Source organism: Myotis brandtii, unplaced genomic scaffold (assembly GCF_000412655.1).
Source record: "Myotis brandtii unplaced genomic scaffold, ASM41265v1 scaffold84, whole genome shotgun sequence".
Lineage (NCBI taxonomy): Eukaryota > Metazoa > Chordata > Mammalia > Chiroptera > Vespertilionidae > Myotis > Myotis brandtii.
The window spans coordinates 10236100-10257443 of record NW_005371410.1 but is presented as its reverse complement, the minus strand read 5'-3'; the positions used below and the strand labels follow the sequence as shown (position 1 = coordinate 10257443).

Below are 21344 nucleotides of genomic sequence, written 5' to 3'. Positions count from 1 at the left end.
TCTTGAGAGAATGTTGTCCATATTCCATTCTTCTCGTGACAGAAGAGGCAGGAACAAAACCTTTCACCTCTAGAATGAGGCATCATGACCCACCGATCCGAGAACCGAACAAGGTTCTCTAAAGCAAGTTTTACATGTACGGCATGATTTAAAAAAATAGTTTCTAGAAAGTTTGTTATAGAATGTCTGTTCTTAAGTATCGCCTCTTTTCTTGGGAGCAAGATACTAGTTATAGTAACCCCAGGTGTGCAGATACCAAGAAATGAATGGATGTCCTCAAAGAAATTGAAAATGTGTGTTTAAAATGGTGATCATTGTCCTTGGATTTGGAGGGAAGAGATGATTAAATGATGATGTTTTAGTTCTTCTCACGAGCAGCGCTAAAGACACAGCCCATGTTCACGTGTCAGTGCACACGCAGGTCTCTCCCGCTCTCCCCTTGGTTGTTTGGTAGTCAAGTCAGGCCTAACGAGTGTGGTGTTGTGAGTTCGTTTGCAGGTGGAAGATGCTGTGCCTTCTCCCCCGATGGGAAAGCCCTCGCAGTCGGCCTGAATGATGGGAGTTTCCTGGTTGTAAATGCTGACACGGTTGAAGACATGGTCTCCTTCCACCACAGAAAAGAAATGATCTCTGATATTAAATTTTCAAAAGGTAAAGATGACGGCAAAAACTTTCAAAAATGTATTGGGACAAAAAGTTACAACAGTGGGCTGTTTTCATGATTTCCTTGACATTTTCCCCGTTCTAAAACGCTAAGTTCACAGAAGCCAAGTCTTATGTAAAATGTTTTGATAGTAACTGCACCTTTTTCTGTATAGATACAGGAAAATACCTTGCCGTGGCCTCCCACGATAACTTTGTGGATATTTATAACGTGCTTACAAGCAAACGGGTCGGCATCTGTAAAGGTGCTTCTAGTTACGTTACACATATCGACTGGGACTCTCGAGGTAAAGTATGCTGTGGCTTTTAAAATACAATTTTTGTTTTAAAAAAGTCGATGTTCATCCATATTGTTTCTAGCGAGGATGGAGAGTTGAGTTTTAGAGAAAAACAGGGGGGATCCCACAATAAAATGACTGTAATTTGACAACCCAGAGGCAGCTGCTGTTCACACTCGGGGTATTTTTCATTATTATCGGTGTTGTTAATTCCAGCCATTAGTTGGAAGACAGTTGAAGATATCTGATGCCTCCCCTTTGAGTTCGCATGCTGTGTCCTTGCCTTGGTCCCTCCTTACTGCGCTCCTCTCCTTCCCAGTGCTCCACCCCCGCGACCGCCCCAGGAGCCTCAGCAGTTTTCATCCTCAGCGGAGGTGGGGAGTTAGGTGCCACTTACCTCAAGTTTCTCCGCTCTCTAAAACTCCCCGCCTGCCCCCTGCCCACTCCATCATGCCCATAGACACCATGCGGACACGTCTGTTCACTTACCTAACAAATCTCGCTTCTGCCATGTGCAAAGTCTTAAGCCAGAAGTTGTGGGGGATCTAGAAGTGTGAGACATGGTTCCTGCTCTCCGCAGCGTTTATGACTTGATGAGGGAGACGTCCTAGTCCCTGAATAATACAAGGGTACAAACTGGGTAGGGCAAGGGAGTGAGACATGGTGAGTCACCGAGGAAGGGGTGAGGCGGGGCGGGGATGGGCAGGTCAGCAGTGAGCACTGCAGGTGGAGTAGCAGTGCTACAGGGTGGGGCACTTCTCAGTCCCATCCTGGGGGGTTGGGGGGTGATGTTAGTTGGGGGCAGGCCTTTAGGAAAGGGCAGGGTCCCACCTTTTCGGGAAGGGTCAGTCCACTGTGGTGGAAGAGCATCCAGCCCAGGGTGTGCTCTGAGGAAGAGCTCCCGGGAGAATCCACTGAGCCTTCACAGAAGGCGTGACCTTCGAGATAGATCTTGAAGAATGAGCAGAAATTCACCAGATTGCAAAGTCTAGGACGAGCATTCCAGGCTCAGAAGGAACGTGATGTCCAAGACGTGGGAAGAACAGGGGTGATTAAGAAACAGTGAGTAATGCTGAGTGGCTGAGAGCGTGAAGGGAGTGAGTGTGGAGAGACAGACCGAGACAGAACGTAAAGGAACTTTGACGTCATGCCACGCAAGGAAGTTGGACACTGCACTTTATCCCATAGCATTAGGTAGCTCCAGGAGACGTGGATGGGGCATTCCCCACCAGCGTTTGGAGGGTGAGTGAGCCTGGAGTTGGAAAGCATCTAAAATAAACCAGGAAAAAGGGGGTAATGAGGGCCTCAACCCAAAAGGTCCTTTCAGAGATGCCAGAATATTTTAAGTATTTCTTGAAGTAGGAACCATAAACCCATCCTTCTGCCAAGACAGGTATTTAGTTGTAACTGTGCTTGCTGCCCTGGAATTTGGACTTTATCTAAACTTTACAACCCGCAGGCATATTTATGTAGTGCAATAGATAGTTGGGGAGAGGTGCAAGTCCCAACAAGGGCAAAAGGAGATCAGATAAGCCCCGCCCATTGCATGTCAGGGCCATGCTGGACACAGTGCCGAGGGCTTAGGCTGGCATTTGTGACTGGGCCGGGCACCAGCTGCCTGAGGACACAGCGCCTGACAGTCATCTAAGAACCAGGGAGGCTGAGGGGGCAGATGGAAGGAGCCACTTCGCGACCCCTTTCTTTGATATTCTCTGCCTTATTGTTTGAAAAACAAAAGCAGTGATTTCTTCCTATTTACTCTCTGGCTAACATGCCTATATATGCCTTCTTGTGAGAAAGGCTTAAACCAGTCAGGGCCAGCCTTATGCGGCCATGGACTAGAGTATGGGGAATTTTATTTAAAATTCACCACACACACACACACTACCTGACACAAGAAGTGAAATCCCACCACTACAGTGACCATGGGGGGATTAAAACCGATTCATTATTTACGTATTAGGGAGTGAAGAAATACAAGAAAATGGGACACAGGAGGAATAAGTTTTGATCAAGAAGATTTCTTTAAAATTATTATTATAATTTTTGTTTTTTAATCCTCACCCAAGGATATTTTTTCCATTGATTTTTAGAGAAAGTGGAAGGGAGGGAGGGGAGAGAGACAGAGAGAGGAAGAGAGGAATATCGATGTGAGAGACAAATCGATCGGTTGCCTCCCACACACTCCCAAATGGGGCTAGGGGTCGAACCTGCAACCCTTCAGTCCACTGAGAACACCAGCCAGGGCTTTAAAATTATTTTTAACTGTGAAAAAAGATGCATAACAAAATTTAACATCTTAACCATTTTTCATTTATTTTTTTAAATTTTATTTTTCAGTTACAGTTTATACTCAGCATTATTTTGCTTTAGTTTCAGGTGTACAGTATACTGTTAGACAGTCATATACTTTACAAAGTGATTTCCCCAATATTTCCAGCACCCACCTGGCACTGTACTTGGTTATTTCAGTATTATTGACTATATTTCATATGCTGTACTTTACATCCCTATGACTGTTCTGTAACTATAAATTTGTACATCTTGTTCCTTCACCCTTTTGACTCAGCCCTAACACCCCTCCCCTCTTATCATTTTTAAGAGCACAGCTCAGTGGCATTGAATAAATTCACATTATTGTGCTGCCATCACCACTATCCATCTCTAGAACTCTTTTCATCTTATAAAACTTAAAACTTTATACCCATTAATCAATAATTCCTCGTTCTCCTTTCCTTAGCCTCTGGCAACTACCATTCCACTTTCTGTCCCTAAGAATTTGATTACTCCACGTACTAAGTGGAATCACACAGTATCTGTCTTTTTGTGACTGGCTTATTTCACTCTGCACAATATCCTCAAGATTCATCCATGTTGTAACATGTCAGAATTTCCTTTCTTTGTAAGACTCAACAGTATTCCGCAGTATGTAAACACCACATTTGGTCCATCCTTTCACCCGTCAGTGGGTACTGGGGTTGTGTCCACCTGTTGGCTGCTATAAACATGGTGTACAGTGCTGAGTATGTACCCAGTAGTGGAATTTCTGGATCAAATAATAAATCAATTTTTAAGTGAGGAACCACCACACTGTCTTCCACAGTGGCTACACAATTTTACATTCCCACCAACAGTGCACAAAGGTTCCAACTTCTCCACATCCTTGCCAACAATTGGTTGTTTTCTGCTTTGTTTTATTTTGTTTTTGATATCAGCCATTCAAATGGGCGTGAGGTGGTATCTCATTGAAGTTTGACTCACATTTTGAGAGGATTATTTTTTTAATTCCTTGAATGTGTAAGCCCTGGGTTGAATGTTAGAGAGAGAAAGAGGAGTAAATCCCAGGTGGAAAGAACAAGATCCTGGCCGAGATCAGTGGGCTGCCCCGTGGAGAGCCTGGGCGAAGGTCTATGTAAAGGCGCCCAATGTGGAATCATCACTTTTGCAGGGAAAGAGACAAACTCACTATTTCCAAAATTCGCCCAAAGCCAGTGTCTGTGGTCCGGGGTGATGGAAGACACTGGGAGTTAAGTTGCTGAGGTTTTCGAAAAGCCACCTCGCCTCTCTTCCAAAGTGGCCCCTTCAGTCAAATGAGAGGATTGACCAATGGTTTCTATGATTGAGAGAACAGAATACTTCTGATTTGAGGGGTGGGGGGGGGGGCAGGGGGGCCATCTGGAGAATAACAGCAAGTGTGCCCGTGAATCTTCCTTGGTTTATGTCCAGTTTCATTCTCATGCGATGAGTTGTATTGGTATTTTTATGTTCCTGGTCTCTGTGTGCCGCAAATGCCTGACCTCAAGAATGTGCCAGGCTGCCTCAAGACCAGCCTAGCTTTCACAGCGGAGCCTCGAGGGTCTGCAAAGGATAGACCACAGAATTGAGGAGCAAGAATCTGTTTCATTCCTTTGATCTTGTCAAAAGAGTGAACGCATTTGCCGGAGCCAGCTGGCTCCTCAGGGGTGGGGAATGGCACAGCCTGCAGCCTCTTGTGTCCATGGCAACCACAGGTCCTAGGAAAATCAAAAAGTGCATCGGGCCTTTTTAGAAACAATAGCTACCCCTGAATGCAAGAAAAAATACATATGGAGAGAGAGGAATCATGGAAGGATGTGTTCTGGCTGCTATTAGTTCATTTCTGGAAATATCAAGACTATGCGATCTTTTAACAATTAACAGTTTGAGCCACAATAGTTCTCATTCCCATTTCCATTGCCAAGGGCCTGATATGTTTGGTACATTTAGCACCAATTTTAGAATTGTTCTCACTTGTAAATTATAGAGCAGCTGGGGTGATGTGTGGGAATCGTTTTGTGGACTATAAAGCTCTGCGTACCTGCAAGATGTGTGATGTGCTGTACCTGCTTAGAAATGAGGACATCTGTATCTTCCAGTTCCCTCATTCTGTGTGAGCAGACATTTCTAGTGAGTGAAAATGTGAGGATTCCGAAAGAATAGGGTTACCATTATTCAGGGGTGAGTTATCTATCCATGGGTTATACAACATTTTGCTCTTTGTTTCTGCTCTTGTCCTCGGAATATTTCAGTAGTTATATATTACACGGCAGCAGGCAGAGGGAAAATAAGTGGGGACCTAAATATTTCCTCTATGCCTAAAAAAAGACAATGAAATAACAGCAGTAAAGAAAATTGAGGGGGAGAAACACACAAAACACATCCATAATTCCACCTTCCTAACACGAATAGTTGACTTAAAATTTTTTTCTTCATGTCGTTGGGTTGCTAGGAACCACAAACCTACTCCATCCAGCTTCAATTTAAAAATAATAATAAAGGATGAGTTTATGGAAAGACATAGGCCTATGGCATAGACTCCAATAACAGGAAGCAACATCTGCTTAGGAACTGGCTTTAGGAATGAACTGGAAAACCCAGAAACCAGGCCGGCAGATCCTCTCCCCTCCTTTCCCGAAGTGTTTCGATGTCTGCTTTTGGCCCCTCTCTCTGCACAGACAGGATTTCCCTAATTCGTTTGCACGTGGCCCACTCTCTGTTGCCCCAAAATGCCACCCTCAATCCCAAAGCTCGCTTCCAACCTCAGCACGGCACCCACTGAGTCAGCCTCCAGATCCCAGTTTTCCTGGAGAGAATTGGTCCAGCCCAGCCTCTGGGTCACGTGGAGGGCAGTTCCCAGGGAAGGAACCTGGCTAGGCAGGTCCCCAAAGGTGTCTCCGTTCTGCGAAGCACTTCTCATACTGCTCTCTGGTGTTTAGATTCTCTAATATTCTTACAATCCTAAAGTACTTCGCTGAGCTATTTTAAAAGTCTTTGGTTTGTTTTTCTAAGTGTGATCTTTGAAACTGTGGTGGAAACTGAGTTGTTAGGATCATCTGAGAATTGGAATCCTTTGAGTTCTGTTAGTATCCTGTGGCCAAATATCTCCTAAAATTAGCCACATTCAAAGAATGTTTTTATTGAATCCTTTAATCCTTTTCCACGTCCTTTGTTATTTGCAATTTCTCTTGAGGGTCCTAAAATACATATTTGCTCATTGAAAAAATTTTGGTTACTCATTTTCTTAGAATGCTAAATAGCCAAAGCTAATTTAATTCCCTTTTCTTTTCTCATTTGTGTATCTACGTTCAGCCAGAAGGTCAGGAAAATGCCCATTTTAGTGGAAATGTTTTCAAATTCACTTGCTCCCCACAGCCAAGTCAAAACCCCCTCACCACCATGTTATAACTCAGTAAATTATAAACAATTGAGGTTTTCAGTTATGAACTAAGAGAACTTTGTTTTTATTATTTTTTATCATTTTTTGCAAAAAGTTTTAAATTGATTTTTAGGGAGAGGGAGGGAGGAAGAGAGAGAGAGACACACATACACACACATATACTTCAATGTGAGAGAGAAATATTGATCAGTTGCCTCCCGCACGCGCCCTGACCAGGGATCGGACCTGCCATCTTTTGGTGCCCGAGATGACACTCCAACCAACTGAGCCACACTGACCAGGGCGAGAGCCTTGTTTTTAATGAGTCACTTAGAAATAGATCTATAACTCTGAAGGTAAGCCACTCGAGATTTCAGACCTAGGTGGTGTCCACTTGACCATTAAAGAACATGATATAAACCCCACAAAGTTCTTATTTTGGTATTATTTTTCCAAGAAGGATATTTCAAGACTACTAGATATAAACAGTTATGGGAAAACAGAAAGGGGGGAAATACTATGTGTGTATGTATATACATGCTGAAGAAATACTATAAAGAGTATCTTTTTGTCATTTAAATTTCAAGCCATAAAGGATTGTTGATGTGGTTGGAGGGAAAGTAGGAAATCTTACCTTTTTCAGCATTAATCAAAATGAACCCAAGATTATAAGTTTATATCACAGTGAAAGACTATTTTTGCTCCACATTTTGTTTTGGGAAAGTCTTGGATTTCTCTACAAATTTTCAAGTAAGGTGGGAGAGGGGAGGGGAATGAGCATTCATAGTTTATTTTGTGTGCCCTTATCTTCCTGTTTCTAAACTTGAAAGGGCACATTTAGAATTTAGACTGGAGTAAATGTGAATCCTTGCAGCAAGGCTCTCACTTCTGATGCCATAATTCTTGCCAAAGCAGTCTGCTCTCACTACGTCTCTGCTAGGAGGCAACGGGAAAAAAAGAGCAAAAAGTGGATTTTGTCAGGCTTTGGAAAAATAGCTACTTTCAGTGCAACAGACTAAAGCATAGCAAACATGATTCTTCTATTCTTGAAGGATGTTCAAGGTAAGATTTTATGAGGTCCATATTCAGTAAAATCATAGCTCTGGGATTTGTACCATGGCATGTAATTGCCTTTACATGTAGTTCTGGAATGTCTACCATGTATTTACTCAACTCATGAAACTTTGACTAAAATGAATAAAAATAGTTGTAGCTACTTTATAATAAAAAAAATAAGTGCAGAGTTTAATCGTCTCTCTACTTCATTCTGTCATAACAGGGAAATTATTGCAAGTTAATTCGGGTGCCAAAGAACAACTCTTTTTTGAAGCTCCGAGAGGCAAACGGCATATAATAAGACCTTCAGAGGTAACAGTCGTACACAAAGCTTTAAAAAATATATCTCATGAAGATTTAATATAACCAATCAATTCTTGTCCACTAATATGTGCGTTATATTTTTAATAAAACCTAACAGTTGTTATCCACTAATATGGGTTACATTTAGTGTACCTTTATGCTTGATAGTTTCTTAAATCTGGTTGCTTAATCTGGTTTCCTGCTTTCTGGGGATTTAAGTAGCAATGCACAGTTCAAATTCTCCTTAATTTTTCTGTGCCTGATGACAACAACCAAAATGCTACATATTCTTAGCATTTAGATGCTACATATTCTTTTTATCCCATTCAACATGTTGTTTTGTGCAAAGCTCCTTATAAACGTAAATTTTTGAAACATACTTTCTCAGTGTTTACTATTTGTAATAATATTTTCTGCAACAATAATAAGACAAATGAACTTTCAGAACAAAAGCTGTCCAACGATCTGGCTATCCTGATTTATCAAACTTTTTTCCTTGTTTTCCTCATGTCCTTAGACCCATACATACTTATTAATTGTTAAAATCAAAGCCTAGATAAAATGTTTGAATCCACAAATTGCCTCCTTCCTGAAAGCTAGCTGCCCGGTGCTTCCATAGAATGACCCTCATGACCAAAAGGTCATTGCCCAACTGAGCTCTAAGAATGTCCTGTTAGTCCCGGGAGACAATCTGACTCATTTATAGGCAATGTAAACTTTGATGAAAGAAAAGGAAATATTGCTTCCTTTGAGGAAAAGTGGGTAAAAGTACACTACTGAGGTATAAGCACCTGCCTCTCTCTTCAGTTTGCCAGTAAACTACCCCAGTATTGTCAAGTAGTCCCGGAGACAATTGGACACACACACACGTTCATAGGGTTTTCATCATTTCTAAAGGAAGTCTATGTGCAGTACTTAGGAAAACAAGTTGTTGTACATGATGACACTGTATTAATGGAAATTGTTTACTGATCAATTGGTCTCACACCCCCAATTCCAATTTATTCACCTCTCATCAGTCCTCATTTTAACTTAAAAAAAAATAAATTTATTGGGGGTGTGATTGACTAATAACATTATATAGGTTTCAGGTGTACAATTCTATAATCCACCATCTGTATATTGTGTTGTATGTTCACCAGCCAAAGTCCGTCGTCATATATTTGACCCCTTAAACTCTTCATCCTCCCTTCACCCCCTTTCCGCTCTAGTAAGCATCATACTGTTGTCTGTGTCTGAGTTTGTTTTGTTTTGTTGGTTCATGTGTTGCTTTTTGTTTTCTATCCCACATATGAGGGAAATCATATGTTTCTTGTCCTTTTCTGTCTGACTTATTTCACTTAGCATGATATTCTCAAGCTCCATGTGTGTTGTCCCATATGGAGAAACATTTATAGCCTCGAGTAGGGGATATTTCTAATTGTGTCATTCATTCCCTGAACATCTGTTGAATGTGTCAAGCACTTCATATGCCTGCATTTTAATTTTCTTAACAGCCTTGTGTGAGGGTTGTCAATCTCATTTTACATATAGGGAAATAAAGATTCCAAGAGAGTAGGAAGACTGTGGAGCTGTGATCCCAATCTGGAGGGCTCTGTATGTGATTCTACCTGGCTATCTTCTAAATATTAAGCATCATTTTTACATCACTTCACCTTTATTTTCCCATCCTGTTCCAGTGCCCCCAAATAAATACACTAAAATAAAGTGCAGTTTAACCAAATGATGGGGGGGATGCAACTTGATATAGATGAACAATTATTATGTAAAAGAATACGCATAAGAGGGAAATTCATGTTATAAGGCTTCCTGAAATGGTGTACATTCATATCAGTATGAACTGCTCTTCAGATAGTCTCTCCAGAGCATAAAGAATATTAAGCTAGCTGCAGAATCTGATTATTCTTTCCTCCAAGGAAGCATTCCATAAAAAATAAAAAGTTATGTCTTATAACTTTTTAAAATAGTTTGCTAAATAATCAGTCTCCTTAATCAGTGGGCTCAGTGGTTTCAACTGGGAGCAAGGGCCCCAGGGTCATTGGGGATGTCTGGGAACAACTTGGGGAGGGGTGCTACTGGCATCCCATGGGTGGAGGACAAGGATGCTACTAAACATGTTACTATGCACAGGACCGCCCCTGACAACAAAGGATTGTGCAGCCTGAAATGTCAATAGTGCTTTCACTGAAAAACCTTGATCTAGCTTATATGGCTTATCTATAATAATAAAAGCATAATATGCTAATTAGACCAGACATCCTTCCAGATGACCTTCCAGACAAAGCCAGGGCTGCAAGGGAAGCCCGGGTCCCAGGTGCCTGCCAGCGGCCAGAGGGAAGTTCTGATGGGCCCTGTTGCCGGCCAAGCCTAGGGCCCCTACCCATGCACGAATTTCGTGCACCGAGCCTCTAGTACAATGATACATATCTAGGTAAGAACTAAAGAACGTTATCAGATTTCCATAATTCCCAAAATGTTAATCTTATCTAGAGAAGTCTGTGTGGATATTTGACTGCAGTATTGATTTATTAAGACAATGCATATAGCACTTTAAAATGCAACTTAGAACCGTGTACCTCAGCACTCAGCACAGGTGCCTGATGTGGGCAGAGTCATCATTTAGCACTAACTCAGCCTCAAAAGGTTCCTTTTAAACAAAACTAAAGATCTCTAGGCTGTGCAAAAGTACATTAATTTTCTTTTCCTTCTTTTTAAGGTTGAAAAGATAGAGTGGGACACGTGGACCTGTGTCCTGGGCCCCACCTGTGAGGGGATCTGGCCCGCACACAGTGATGTGACCGACGTAAATGCTGCCAGTCTCACCAAAGACTGCTCCCTCTTAGCCACCGGAGATGATTTCGGGTTCGTCAAGCTTTTTTCATATCCTGTCAAGGTAATATTGCACGTTTATTATATATACTTGCTCAGTCTCATTAATGACCCCAAATCTATGTACTATATCTAAGCAGATTTTTAAATGTTGAAGGCATAGCAATCAACAATGTTGTCTACAGCGCCGTCGTTATTTATGCTGTATGAAAACCTTCATGATGGTATGTTTACTAATTTGAGTCAGTCTGTGGCATTGAATTTCTCCTTGAAAGGCCTTCATTGATCATCAAATCCAATACCTCACAAAACGGCATGTAAGAATTTTCTTCAGAACCTCTTGGACCTGTGTCTTTCTAACATGTACTAGCATACTTCCCGAGATGGAGAACTCCTTACTTCCTGAAGCAGCCCATTCATTTAAAATAGTTCGAGTTGTTAAAATGTTTCTGTTCTAGATTGAGCTGAAATGTTTTCTCTTTAGCCAAAGTCCTGCCTTCAAAATCATCATCGGTTAACTCTGGTCCTCTAACAGCCGCATATGTAGGAGGACCACCTTTGACTTCCTAGAGCAGGGGTCCTCAAACTACGGCCCGCGGGCCACATGCAAATACAAATATTCTGTTTGTTCCCGTTTTGTTTTTTTACTTCAAAATAAGATATGTGCAGTGTGCATAGGAATTTGTTCATAGTTTTTTTTTTAAACTATAGTCCGGCCCTCCAACGGTCTGAGGGACAGTGAACTGGCCCCCTGTTTAAAAAGTTTGAGGACCCCTGTCCTAGAGTCTCATTCTCTCCAGGCTGCCCTCTCCAGGTCTTCAGCCATTCCCCACTTGACATGGTTTCCAGTTTCCCCTCCCTATAAGCACACTCCATTTTATTCCATTTCAAACTGTCTCATCTAAGACTGAACTCGGTGCTTCAGATGTCATCTGAGCAGCTCAGGGTACAGTAGGACTTTCATCTTCTTGTCTTGATTTTATATTTGTTTTAACTTAAATTAAAATGGCATCAGCTCTTGGTTGCCACACTATACAATCGAATCATAGACGTCATTGCCCAAAATGTTCAGGTTATAACCCCCATCTTACATAACTGACTTTCTAAATACTGAGGACAGAACTTCATATTTGTACCAAATAAGACTTATCTTGCTTATTTTATCTCATTGTTCCAGCCTGTCAACATCTTTTAAATACTTAGAGTATTTACTTTCCCTTCCAGCATCATGTCATCCTCTGATTTCACCAGTGTGAGCTCTAAGTCATGGAAAGAAAAAATATAAACTAGAACACCCAACTGCCTCCACCAGGAGCCCCCATTCAATCTGACATTCTGATGTTAGTGCGCACATTTAATTTCAGTTCTTCAGTCAGAAACAGACGTTTACCTCTATCTGATTATGCTGTATTGGACCTCACCTTTCCCTCGCTAGTGCAACAAGACATCACTACAGACTTGGCACATATCTTGCTAAAAGCCAGATTGAGTGTGTCTCTGGTGTCCCTAATCTCCCCTTCCAACAAACCAACCAATGGAAAATGTGGGGTTAGTTCACAGTGAAGCCCTGTTGCTGCCCAGTAATCATTACTTCCTTTTCCAAGTGCTTAAAAGACCTTCTGTGTAATAATTCACCCTAGAATTTTCCAGAGTTTGCATCAACTCATGAATCAATATTTGCCAGAGTCCACTTGTTTTCCCATTTAGATACAGGAGCCTTTTTGTGTTCGATGTCGCCTCTCCTGGTCTCTAAACTTGTTGGGCATTCCTGATTTTGTTTCTGTGGTCACATTGCAAGGTACCTGTACTCAGGTACATGAGCTCTGTTTTGTCCTTCCTGGTTTGAAGAGCATTCTCTTTAATAGAGGCAATAAGTTTGCTTTCTGTTCATATTAAACCATCTGATCTAAGAAGTGTTCCTAGCGTTCTGTATTTTTCTTTTAGCCCTATATATAGAAAATCCTTTTCTGTTTTCTTAGCTTTTTGCTTTAATATTCTAAAACTATATCAAAGTTGTCAGTGCAAGACTTTTGTATTCATCCTTGGTTTTCACTCCTCTTCTCATTTGTATATTTACCTGAACACACCAGTTCCCTCCACAGCCCTTTGGGTATCTTTAGATGCCTTCCTCTCTCCTCTTTCATTTGTTAATATCTGGTTAGGAAATAATTTTTGGTGGTCTTTTCTGAGATTCACTCCCAGTGATCATCACGTCACTGTCAGTTACCAGCTCTTCCTATTTGATCAGAATTCCCTTTTATGTAGCAATTTTCCTTGCTACTTTTACATTACTTGAAATGAGACTGCTAGCCGGACAAGTTAGGGATGTCCTGGTATTAGTACACTGAGGTTTGGGCCTATATTTAGATAGTGGAAATCCCCAGAATGCTATTGCATCATGCTCCAGGGCTAGGTTTATTATTGGTCCTGGAATTCATCACCTCCATCCCCGGCCTGACCAGGTGTGCTGTCTATAGTAATGTCACCCTGTGTTCCAGGAAGGTTCCTCAGGGACCACCCCAGGAAACAGAGTAGGGGGCAGTGGGAGGGGCCTGGGGCCCCACCTCTGCTTCAACTAGTCATTGTGTTTTGTATTTCATATGTTGATTCTCTGTGTAAGATTTTTTACTACAGTTTGTTAGAAAAAATTTCAGCCCTAACCGGTTTGACTCAGTGGATAGAGCGTCGGCCTGCGGACTGAAGGGTCTCAGGTTCGATTCCGGTCAAGGGCATGTACCTTGGTTGCGGGCACATCCCCAGTAGGGGGTGTACAGGAGGCAGCTGATGGATGTTTCTAACTCTCTATCCCTCTCCCTTCCTCTCTGTAAAAAAATTAATAAAATATATTAAAAAAGAAAAAAGAAAAAATTTCAAACATACAGTTAAGGTGAAGGAATGATACAGTGAACTTCTAGGACCCCACCACCTAGAGCAGAGGTCCTCAAACTTTTTAAACGGGGCCAGTTCACTGTCCCTCAGACATTCCACACATGTGCACTGCGGGCCCGGGACGAGTCGGCTGCTAAGCAGGACAGGCAGCGGTGGCAAAAACACCTGGTGGGCCGAATAAATGTTTTCGGCGGGCCGCATGTGGCCCGCGGGCCGTAGTTTGAGGACCCCTGACCTAGAGTCTACAATTCAATGTAGATTATGGACATCAGGATACTTAACCCTAATGAGTTCCTGTGCATATCATTACCTAGAGTTCAACATTTATTTGTGGTATATTTTAGGTAAAATTTATATACAGTTGTAATGCACAAGTGTTAAGGTTCCTTTTGATGAACTTTGACAAACACACCTACGTAATCCAAACACCTATCAAGATAAACATTATCATCACCCCAGTAAGTTTCTTCATGCTCCTTCCAGGCCAATCTCTACCCCCACTTTACCCTCAGATGAAAAAAAAATATTCCAGTGTTTTTCATCATAGATTAGTTGTACCTGTTCCAGAACTTCATATAAATGGAATAGTCAAGTAGGTGCTGTTTTGTGTCTGGCTTCTTTCACTCAGATGCTGTTTCTGAGATTTCTGCATGTTGTTGGTGGCTAAGAACAGTCTGTTACATCTTTATAGCTGAGTGGAATGCCATTGTATGGATACAGCAGTTTGTTTATCCACATGGCTATCGATGGACACCTGGTTTTTCCACTGTTTGGTTATAATAAAGCTGCTATGAACATTTATGGACAAGTCTTTGTGGGCATATGTTTTCTTTCTCTTAAGTAAATATGTAGGAGTAGAATTTCTGGGTCATAGGAGAAAATGTGTATTTAACTTTTTAAGTAACTGCCAGACCTTTTTCCATTTTCCATTCCCACCAGAAATATAAGCAAGTTCTAGCTGCCAACATCAGTGTTGTCAGACTTGTAAAATTTAGCTGTCCTGGGTGTAGGTAGTATGAGGGCTTCGTGTTTGTAATTTGCATTTCCCTGATGACTAATGATGCTGAGGGCTTTTCATTTGCTTATTGGCCATTTGTGAAGTATACCTCTTTTATCCATTGTTTTAAATTGGATTACTTATCTTTTTATTCTTCAGTCCTACTTTGTAAGATTAGGTTGGAGAAACAGTTTCATAATTTGAAAGCATTTGAAAACCATTGGCTAATATTAAATAAAACTTTTTGATAGTATCACTTCTCTTCCTCCTCTTTTTTTAAAAAAAATATGATTTTCTGGCACACTTTTCCTTCCAAATACATGGACCCAACCTGATGAATGTTTCCAGCTATCTAGTTACACTCCCCCACTGCTCTGAGTATGTTAGACAAAGTTCACCACCTGTTATGGACTGAATGTGTCCCCATCAAAATCCAAATGTTGAAGCCCTACCCCCAATGTGACTATATTTGAGAATAGGGCCTTTCTGAGAACAATTAAGGCTAAATAAAGTCATAAGTGTGGGGCCCAGATCCAATGGGATTAGTGCCCTCATAAGAGACACCAAAGAGTACATTCTCTCTCTCCATGCATAAATGCACCCAGGAAAGGCCATGGAGCCCACAGTGAGAAGATGGTATCCATAAGCCAGGAAGAAGGCTCTCACCAGAAACCAATGTGACTAGCACCTTGACCTTAGATGTCCAAGCCTCCAGAACTGTGAGAAATAAATTTGTTGTTTAAGCCAGCATGTCATATTTTGTTATGGAAGCCCAACCGGACGAAGACAGCATCCCATTGCAGTATTCTAGCACTGAGCTCCATGCCATCAAGTGTTGGTGATACCTATGGGATCTAATCACCACACATATCTCTCTGTGTCCAAAAATCAAGTTCCATTTGTTAGACTCTCAAGTTATGTCTTCTTGGCCCTTTTCCTTGTTCTCCCTTCCTATGAGTTACTAGGCATGTCTTCCCAGCATTTTTCTTCCATGACAATCATGGGTCCTTGTATATTCGGTTTCATAGTTTAAAATCTTTGTGATGACATTAGTTCCCTGACAATCGCATGGTTTCCAGCCTCCACGAGATAGACTCTCCTTTGCCAGAGCCCACCCATTTTTCCAGTTAAACCACGTGCAATGCTGTCCTTCGACACCATCTATATAGCTAGCTGATTGTTTCCCTTATCGGCCCTTCTTTTTCAAAGCTATGCCCTTCCACTAGATTGGAGAGGTTAAAATATCACCATGTCCTCCATTCTAAAGCCAAACTACCTGGTTCAGGTGTTGACTCTGATATTTATTAACTGTTTGACTTACGGGGAGTTTCTTAGAATCTCTGTGACAGAGTTGGTCCTCTGTAAGGTGGGAACAAATCTTTCTCTAATTGGATACTATGCCATTATACAAATTAATACTTATAAATATTTAGAATAATGCTTACCATATGGGAAGTATCCCAAACTTTTACTTTTTGATGTAGTTGTTGTTATGTCATTTTTTTAAATTCTCACCTTTTTTTTAAAGCCTCTGTGGACTTTGTCATTCCTAAAGATGCCACCTACTCATCTAGAAATTAGCTATAATTTAGTGTTTAGTATCAAGAACTTGTGTGTTGATGACCCTTTGTTGAATTTTTTCATTTGTATATTTCTTTTCTCTCTCACAAAACTGTAAAATCACCAGTAATTTAGCGACTTCATATCCTCCATTAGAAAAGTGTAACAAAGGAAACTTAAGGATAAAAAATATATCTCACCATGTCATTTTCATTTTTAAAACCCACTCTCAGGTTCTTCAGTTTCTTTCTCAGAATGTCAAAGGCTCAAGAGAATTTTTAAAGAGAGAGAAAGAATGGTTCTTCAAAGAGGAAAGTTTTTCATACAGAGAAACTGTATGAAATGTGAATGTGGGGAGAGGGTACATAATTTTCATCATATTCTCAGAAATTACTCACCTAAAAACAGTTAACCGCTCTGGGGACATATTTCAGATTATCCATATTTTTTTGTAAATATGTTTTTATTGATTTTCTTAGAGAGGAAGGGAGAGAAACATCAATGTGAGGAAGAAACATTGAGCTGTTGCCTCCTGTACACATTCCAGCCCACAACTTGGTCATGTGCCCTGATCAGGAATCAAACTGGTGACCTTTTGGTGCACAGGACGATGCTCAACCAACTGGGCCACACTGGCCAGGGCAGAGTCTCCATTCTTTCAGTATTTGGTGGAAGGGGAGCGTTGTCGTGGTAGCGAGTCCTGATGGCTGTAACAGAAATGCAGGATTTGGCATGATGACCCAGAAGGACAGTGCGTCTGACTGGCTGTGCCAGCTCTTCAGGAGGCTCCTCCCATAGGCCCTAAGAGGACCACCAATCACCCCTGCCCGCCTCTTCCTCCTGGGGAACAGCTGGTTTCCCGAACCTTCTGATAACTGTGAATCCTTTTCATTGTTCCATGGAGCAGTAATCTTGCTTCCTATTGTGAGAATCTTGAATCACCCTTTGCTGGAATTGACTCCGAAACTTTCCCTTTTTCTTACCCCTTTGGTCAACTTTCTTTGCCTCTGCAAAGATTCTAATTGATCATTCCCCCCCCCACACACACACACACCTGATATTCGTATATTGGTCCCTGATATTCCTCCCCCCTCCCCACAACCTTTCTTTTTGGATTCTTTTTTCCACCCCCATCTAAAAACCCTGTGTTCCTTCATGTAAGTGAGAGCATGGAGAGGCATTTCTCAAGTTCTTTTACTTTCTCCTTCCCTCAAGAACCCAGCTTGCATAATGGCATGTTTCTTGAACCCAGCTTGCATAATGGCGTGGGTCTTGCTTCCAGCAGGAAGGCCGGCAGCACCCACAGTAGCAGCCATCGTGACTGTCCTCTTTATGTCCGTGCCTCTGGGTCTCATCTGGTCACACGGTGGTTCCCAGTGGAAATCCTTATTTGGCTCTGCCTATTCGCTTCGTAAGCTAGTGGCTCTGGAGGGCTTCCTGGAAATGCTGCCCACCTGCTTGCTTCCCTCATCCTCTAGACTCAGCACTGGGCTGAGCAGTGGGCGGGTCCACTCTGCTGGCAGGTAGGGTCGGCCAGATCCACAGAGATCCGACCAAGAGTATTTTAAAGTCACACACTCCCCTGCACCTGTCTCCTGCTGCCTGCTTGTGGCGGTTTCAGGTTCCCCAGGGCGCGGGTCCAAAACCCTCTGGGAGCCTCTTGTCAGTTATTGAATAAAGCGTTCATCTGGGACACTGGTGGCCCTCCCAGGACTTCAGAAAGCACATGCAGCTTCCCACACTGGGAGGTATTCCCCGGGAGTCGCCAAGAGGATGGAAAAACTCTCCCTTTTTAAATGGCTCTCACCGGAGCTGTTTTTGCCAGCCAGACTCTGGCTCCTGAGCCAGAAATGGAAGCCGGCGTCTGATGTCAGCTGCAAATCCCTACCACTTGTCAGGGCTGCCCCTGGCGGGCGGGCCACCGCTCACATTCACTTGTCCTTCCCCTCCTGGGATAAGCCCGGCGGGGCCTGAGCGAGCTCTCGGAAATTGCTAATAACCTGGGTTCTGTTTACTCGAATGTGTTTGTTGAAAAGCGGCTTACTTTGTTTTTAAATCAATTAGTCGAGTGCTTCCAGTGTTAGAAATTGTTTCCAGGGTCCGTGGCAGAAACTGGTGTGTGTGTTTCAAATCTTCCTTGAGGCCCCAGGATTAGAAGAACCTTGCTGGTCAGCCACAGTCTGGGCTGTGGTACAAAAGCCACTGTGGGGAGTGACTGGGAGGCCACCTCTGATCTTAAATGTCAGCCAGACTCACAATCAGGAGTTTATGCAGAATCCACATTTGATATTTGAGAGAAACAAAAACAAGCTTCTTATACTTCCTTACGCTCCCAGAAATAGCTTCTGTAGTCCAACATTTTACTTGTTCCCTTACAAATTATTTACTGGGGACCTGTGGTGAGCCAGGTAACGTTTTAGGGGGAAAGGAGATCTGTTCCCTGCCTTCATAGAGCTTACAGTCTAGAGGAATGTAAGGAAATTGCTGCTTAAATGTTTCCTTCGTATCCAGTACAAGCCACTCTAGAGAATAACGTGGATGAGATAATCCAGAGTCAGGAGCAGTGGGGCTCCCGATGGGGTAATGGCCAGTTTCTGGCTTCACAGGGCCAGCACGCGAGATTCAAGAAGTACGTGGGGCACAGCGCCCACGTCACCAACGTGAGATGGCTGCACAACGATTCCGTGCTGCTCACGGTAGGGGGCGCCGACACGGCCCTGATGATCTGGACCAGGGAGTTTGTGGGGACGCAGGAGAGCAAGCTGGTGGACAGCGAGGAGTCGGACACCGACGCAGAAGAGGATGGAGGTGAGTCCCAGCAGCCACGTGCCACCCACACCTCCCTCCCCACCCCCTCCTGAGCCATGGCAATCCAACTCCACTCCCCTCCTTTCTGTCGTTTGAGGCTATGACAGTGATGTTGCCAGAGAAAAGGCCATTGATTACACCACCAAGATCTATGCCGTGAGCATCAGGGAAATGGAGGGTACCAAACCACACCAGCAGATGAAGGAGGTTTCCATGGAAGAAAGGTATGGCGTCGCCAGGTTTGTTTGCATTTGTCATACCTGACGACGAGAAACTCATGTAAACCACAGTGCATTTTCTTTGTCCTCAAAGATGCTACTTAAGCTAGTCTTTTACGTGTATGCACAGTCTTACCTGCACACGAGCTTAATTTGGGGAAAGTTGCCCACAGCCCTCAATATGTGGCAAAGGGTGGGTTTCTCTTTGCCAGAGTTACTTATGGAATGACTTGAACAGACATGAGAGGAAGCTTAATTTGGGGAAAGTTGCCCACAGCCCTCAATATATGGCAAAGGGTGGGTTACTCTTTGCCAAAATTACTTATGGAATGACTTGAACAGACATGAGCTTGGGTTGGACTAGGCTTCCCTTGCCCAGAGAGGATGTCAGGATAGCCAGCAGATGTCCTGAATGGGATGGGTATGCTGACTGGACAGGTAGGAGAGGTTGGGCTTCTGGGATCAGGAGGGAATATTTGTGGGTGTGACATAATCCTCCATTCTAACCAGAGTCTGCACGTTACTCTGTGTCACTTGGTGTACCTTCTCTTACTGTCTTCACCTGCCCACATTCGTTCAGGTGTGTTTGGCGATTCCAGGCCTATTGATTTTGTTGTCTTGGATCCTCTGTGGAGAAGGAAAGTTGCTGGTATTATTTCAGGCCTTTTAGATGTGTTATTGTAAATTATTATTGTAATCAACAAGAGAAATTGTCAAATGTTTTAACATTTTGTTTAAAAATTTTGTTTAAATTACTACTATTACTTAATTTGCCATCTTCATAGTAGGGAGGATAAGTATTGAATAATGACTTTTAACATCTAAAGAGAATTTCATGGATCTTAGATGTTTAAGAATTCTCTATGGGCTCTTCCCATTGATGGATACCCTGATGTCTATAGTTGATGAGACTCAAGTTGATTTTTGCACTCAGTATGGCTTTCTGCCCAGTAATAACTATTTAATAATAGCACCTTTTGCTTTGTGATACAAAGAAATAAAATGTCACTTCCCCTCCTGTTTTGGTTGAGAAAGGGTGGGTGTGCTGCAGGCAAGAAGATTGAATCTGATGTGAAAAAACCCTAATTCCTCCCTAGAATCTTTGCCAGATGCTACTATAAAGGCTCAGACTTCTCTTTTGTTTTTTAAATTATATAGATATTTCTACAATAGTCTGTAAATTATAGTTTATTTTGCTTGCAATGTAGTTTTTTAGTTTTTTGAAAGAGGCAATAAATGTAAAGGACTAATATTAAGAACCAAGAAACAAAAGAACCATATGCACTATGAATATGTCCATGAATAAGCGTTCCACTTACATAATCTACTTGAAAAATCATTTGGCAGCCCTAGCCGGTTTGGCTCAGTTGATAGAGCATCGGCCTGGGGACTGAAGGGTCCCGATTTGGATTCCGGTCAAGGGCACATGCCCAGGTTGTGGGTTCCATCCCCCAGCAGGGGGTGTTCAGGAGGCAGCCGATCAGTGATTCTCTCTCATCATTGATGTTTCTATCTCTCTCTCCTTCTCCCTTCCTCTCTGAAATCAATAAAAATATATATTAAAAAACAAAAACATTTGGCATAAATTAAACATTCTTTTGAAAGAAAATTACCCAATCTTTCCAATTTCACGTGACATTATGTAATGAGTTGACTTGGCTATTATTCCAAGGTTGTTTGTGGATGATTTCTACAGCCAATGCTTTGTCGTGCTATGATTTAGACTGGTCCCTAAGATTAGCAATCTAACCAAATGCCTAATTCCAAACACTACAGCTGATCTCCAACCTAAAGTGAGTCTCATCTGAACCTTTCTTGGTCTTGGTGTGTCTCTGGGCAGGTCTGTAAAAATCTCATACCCGCTCAATGTAGGAAGAGGTGGACGAGGTGAAGGTAGAGATGACCCTAAGAAGAATTTTCTATCTTAAAATCCAGAATTTTGAAGCTTCCTCATTTTCTTCAATACGCCAGATTGAAAACTTGTTCATAGCATACACAGGATTGGCTTTTTTTTTAATACAAAAGAAAAAAAAATGCTTCATATTTTTTTGAAATATGTGGGAAGTAAT

At 42.2% G+C, this 21344-nt stretch overlaps 1 protein-coding gene across 3 annotated transcripts in view; it reads left to right on the top strand.

The window, feature by feature from the left end:
- The window catches only part of EML6 (echinoderm microtubule associated protein like 6), a 199557-nt gene that overhangs the window by 140401 nt on the left and 37812 nt on the right, over positions 1-21344 (top strand). For all 3 annotated transcript variants that reach the window (XM_005884611.2, XM_014532033.1, XM_014532032.1), the window contains exons 22-27: positions 499-651; positions 819-950; positions 7895-7983; positions 10691-10867; positions 18856-19057; positions 19155-19281. In XM_005884611.2, the coding sequence (XP_005884673.1) occupies positions 499-651; positions 819-950; positions 7895-7983; positions 10691-10867; positions 18856-19057; positions 19155-19281 (880 nt within the window). The remainder of the gene's footprint in view (positions 1-498; positions 652-818; positions 951-7894; positions 7984-10690; positions 10868-18855; positions 19058-19154; positions 19282-21344) is intronic.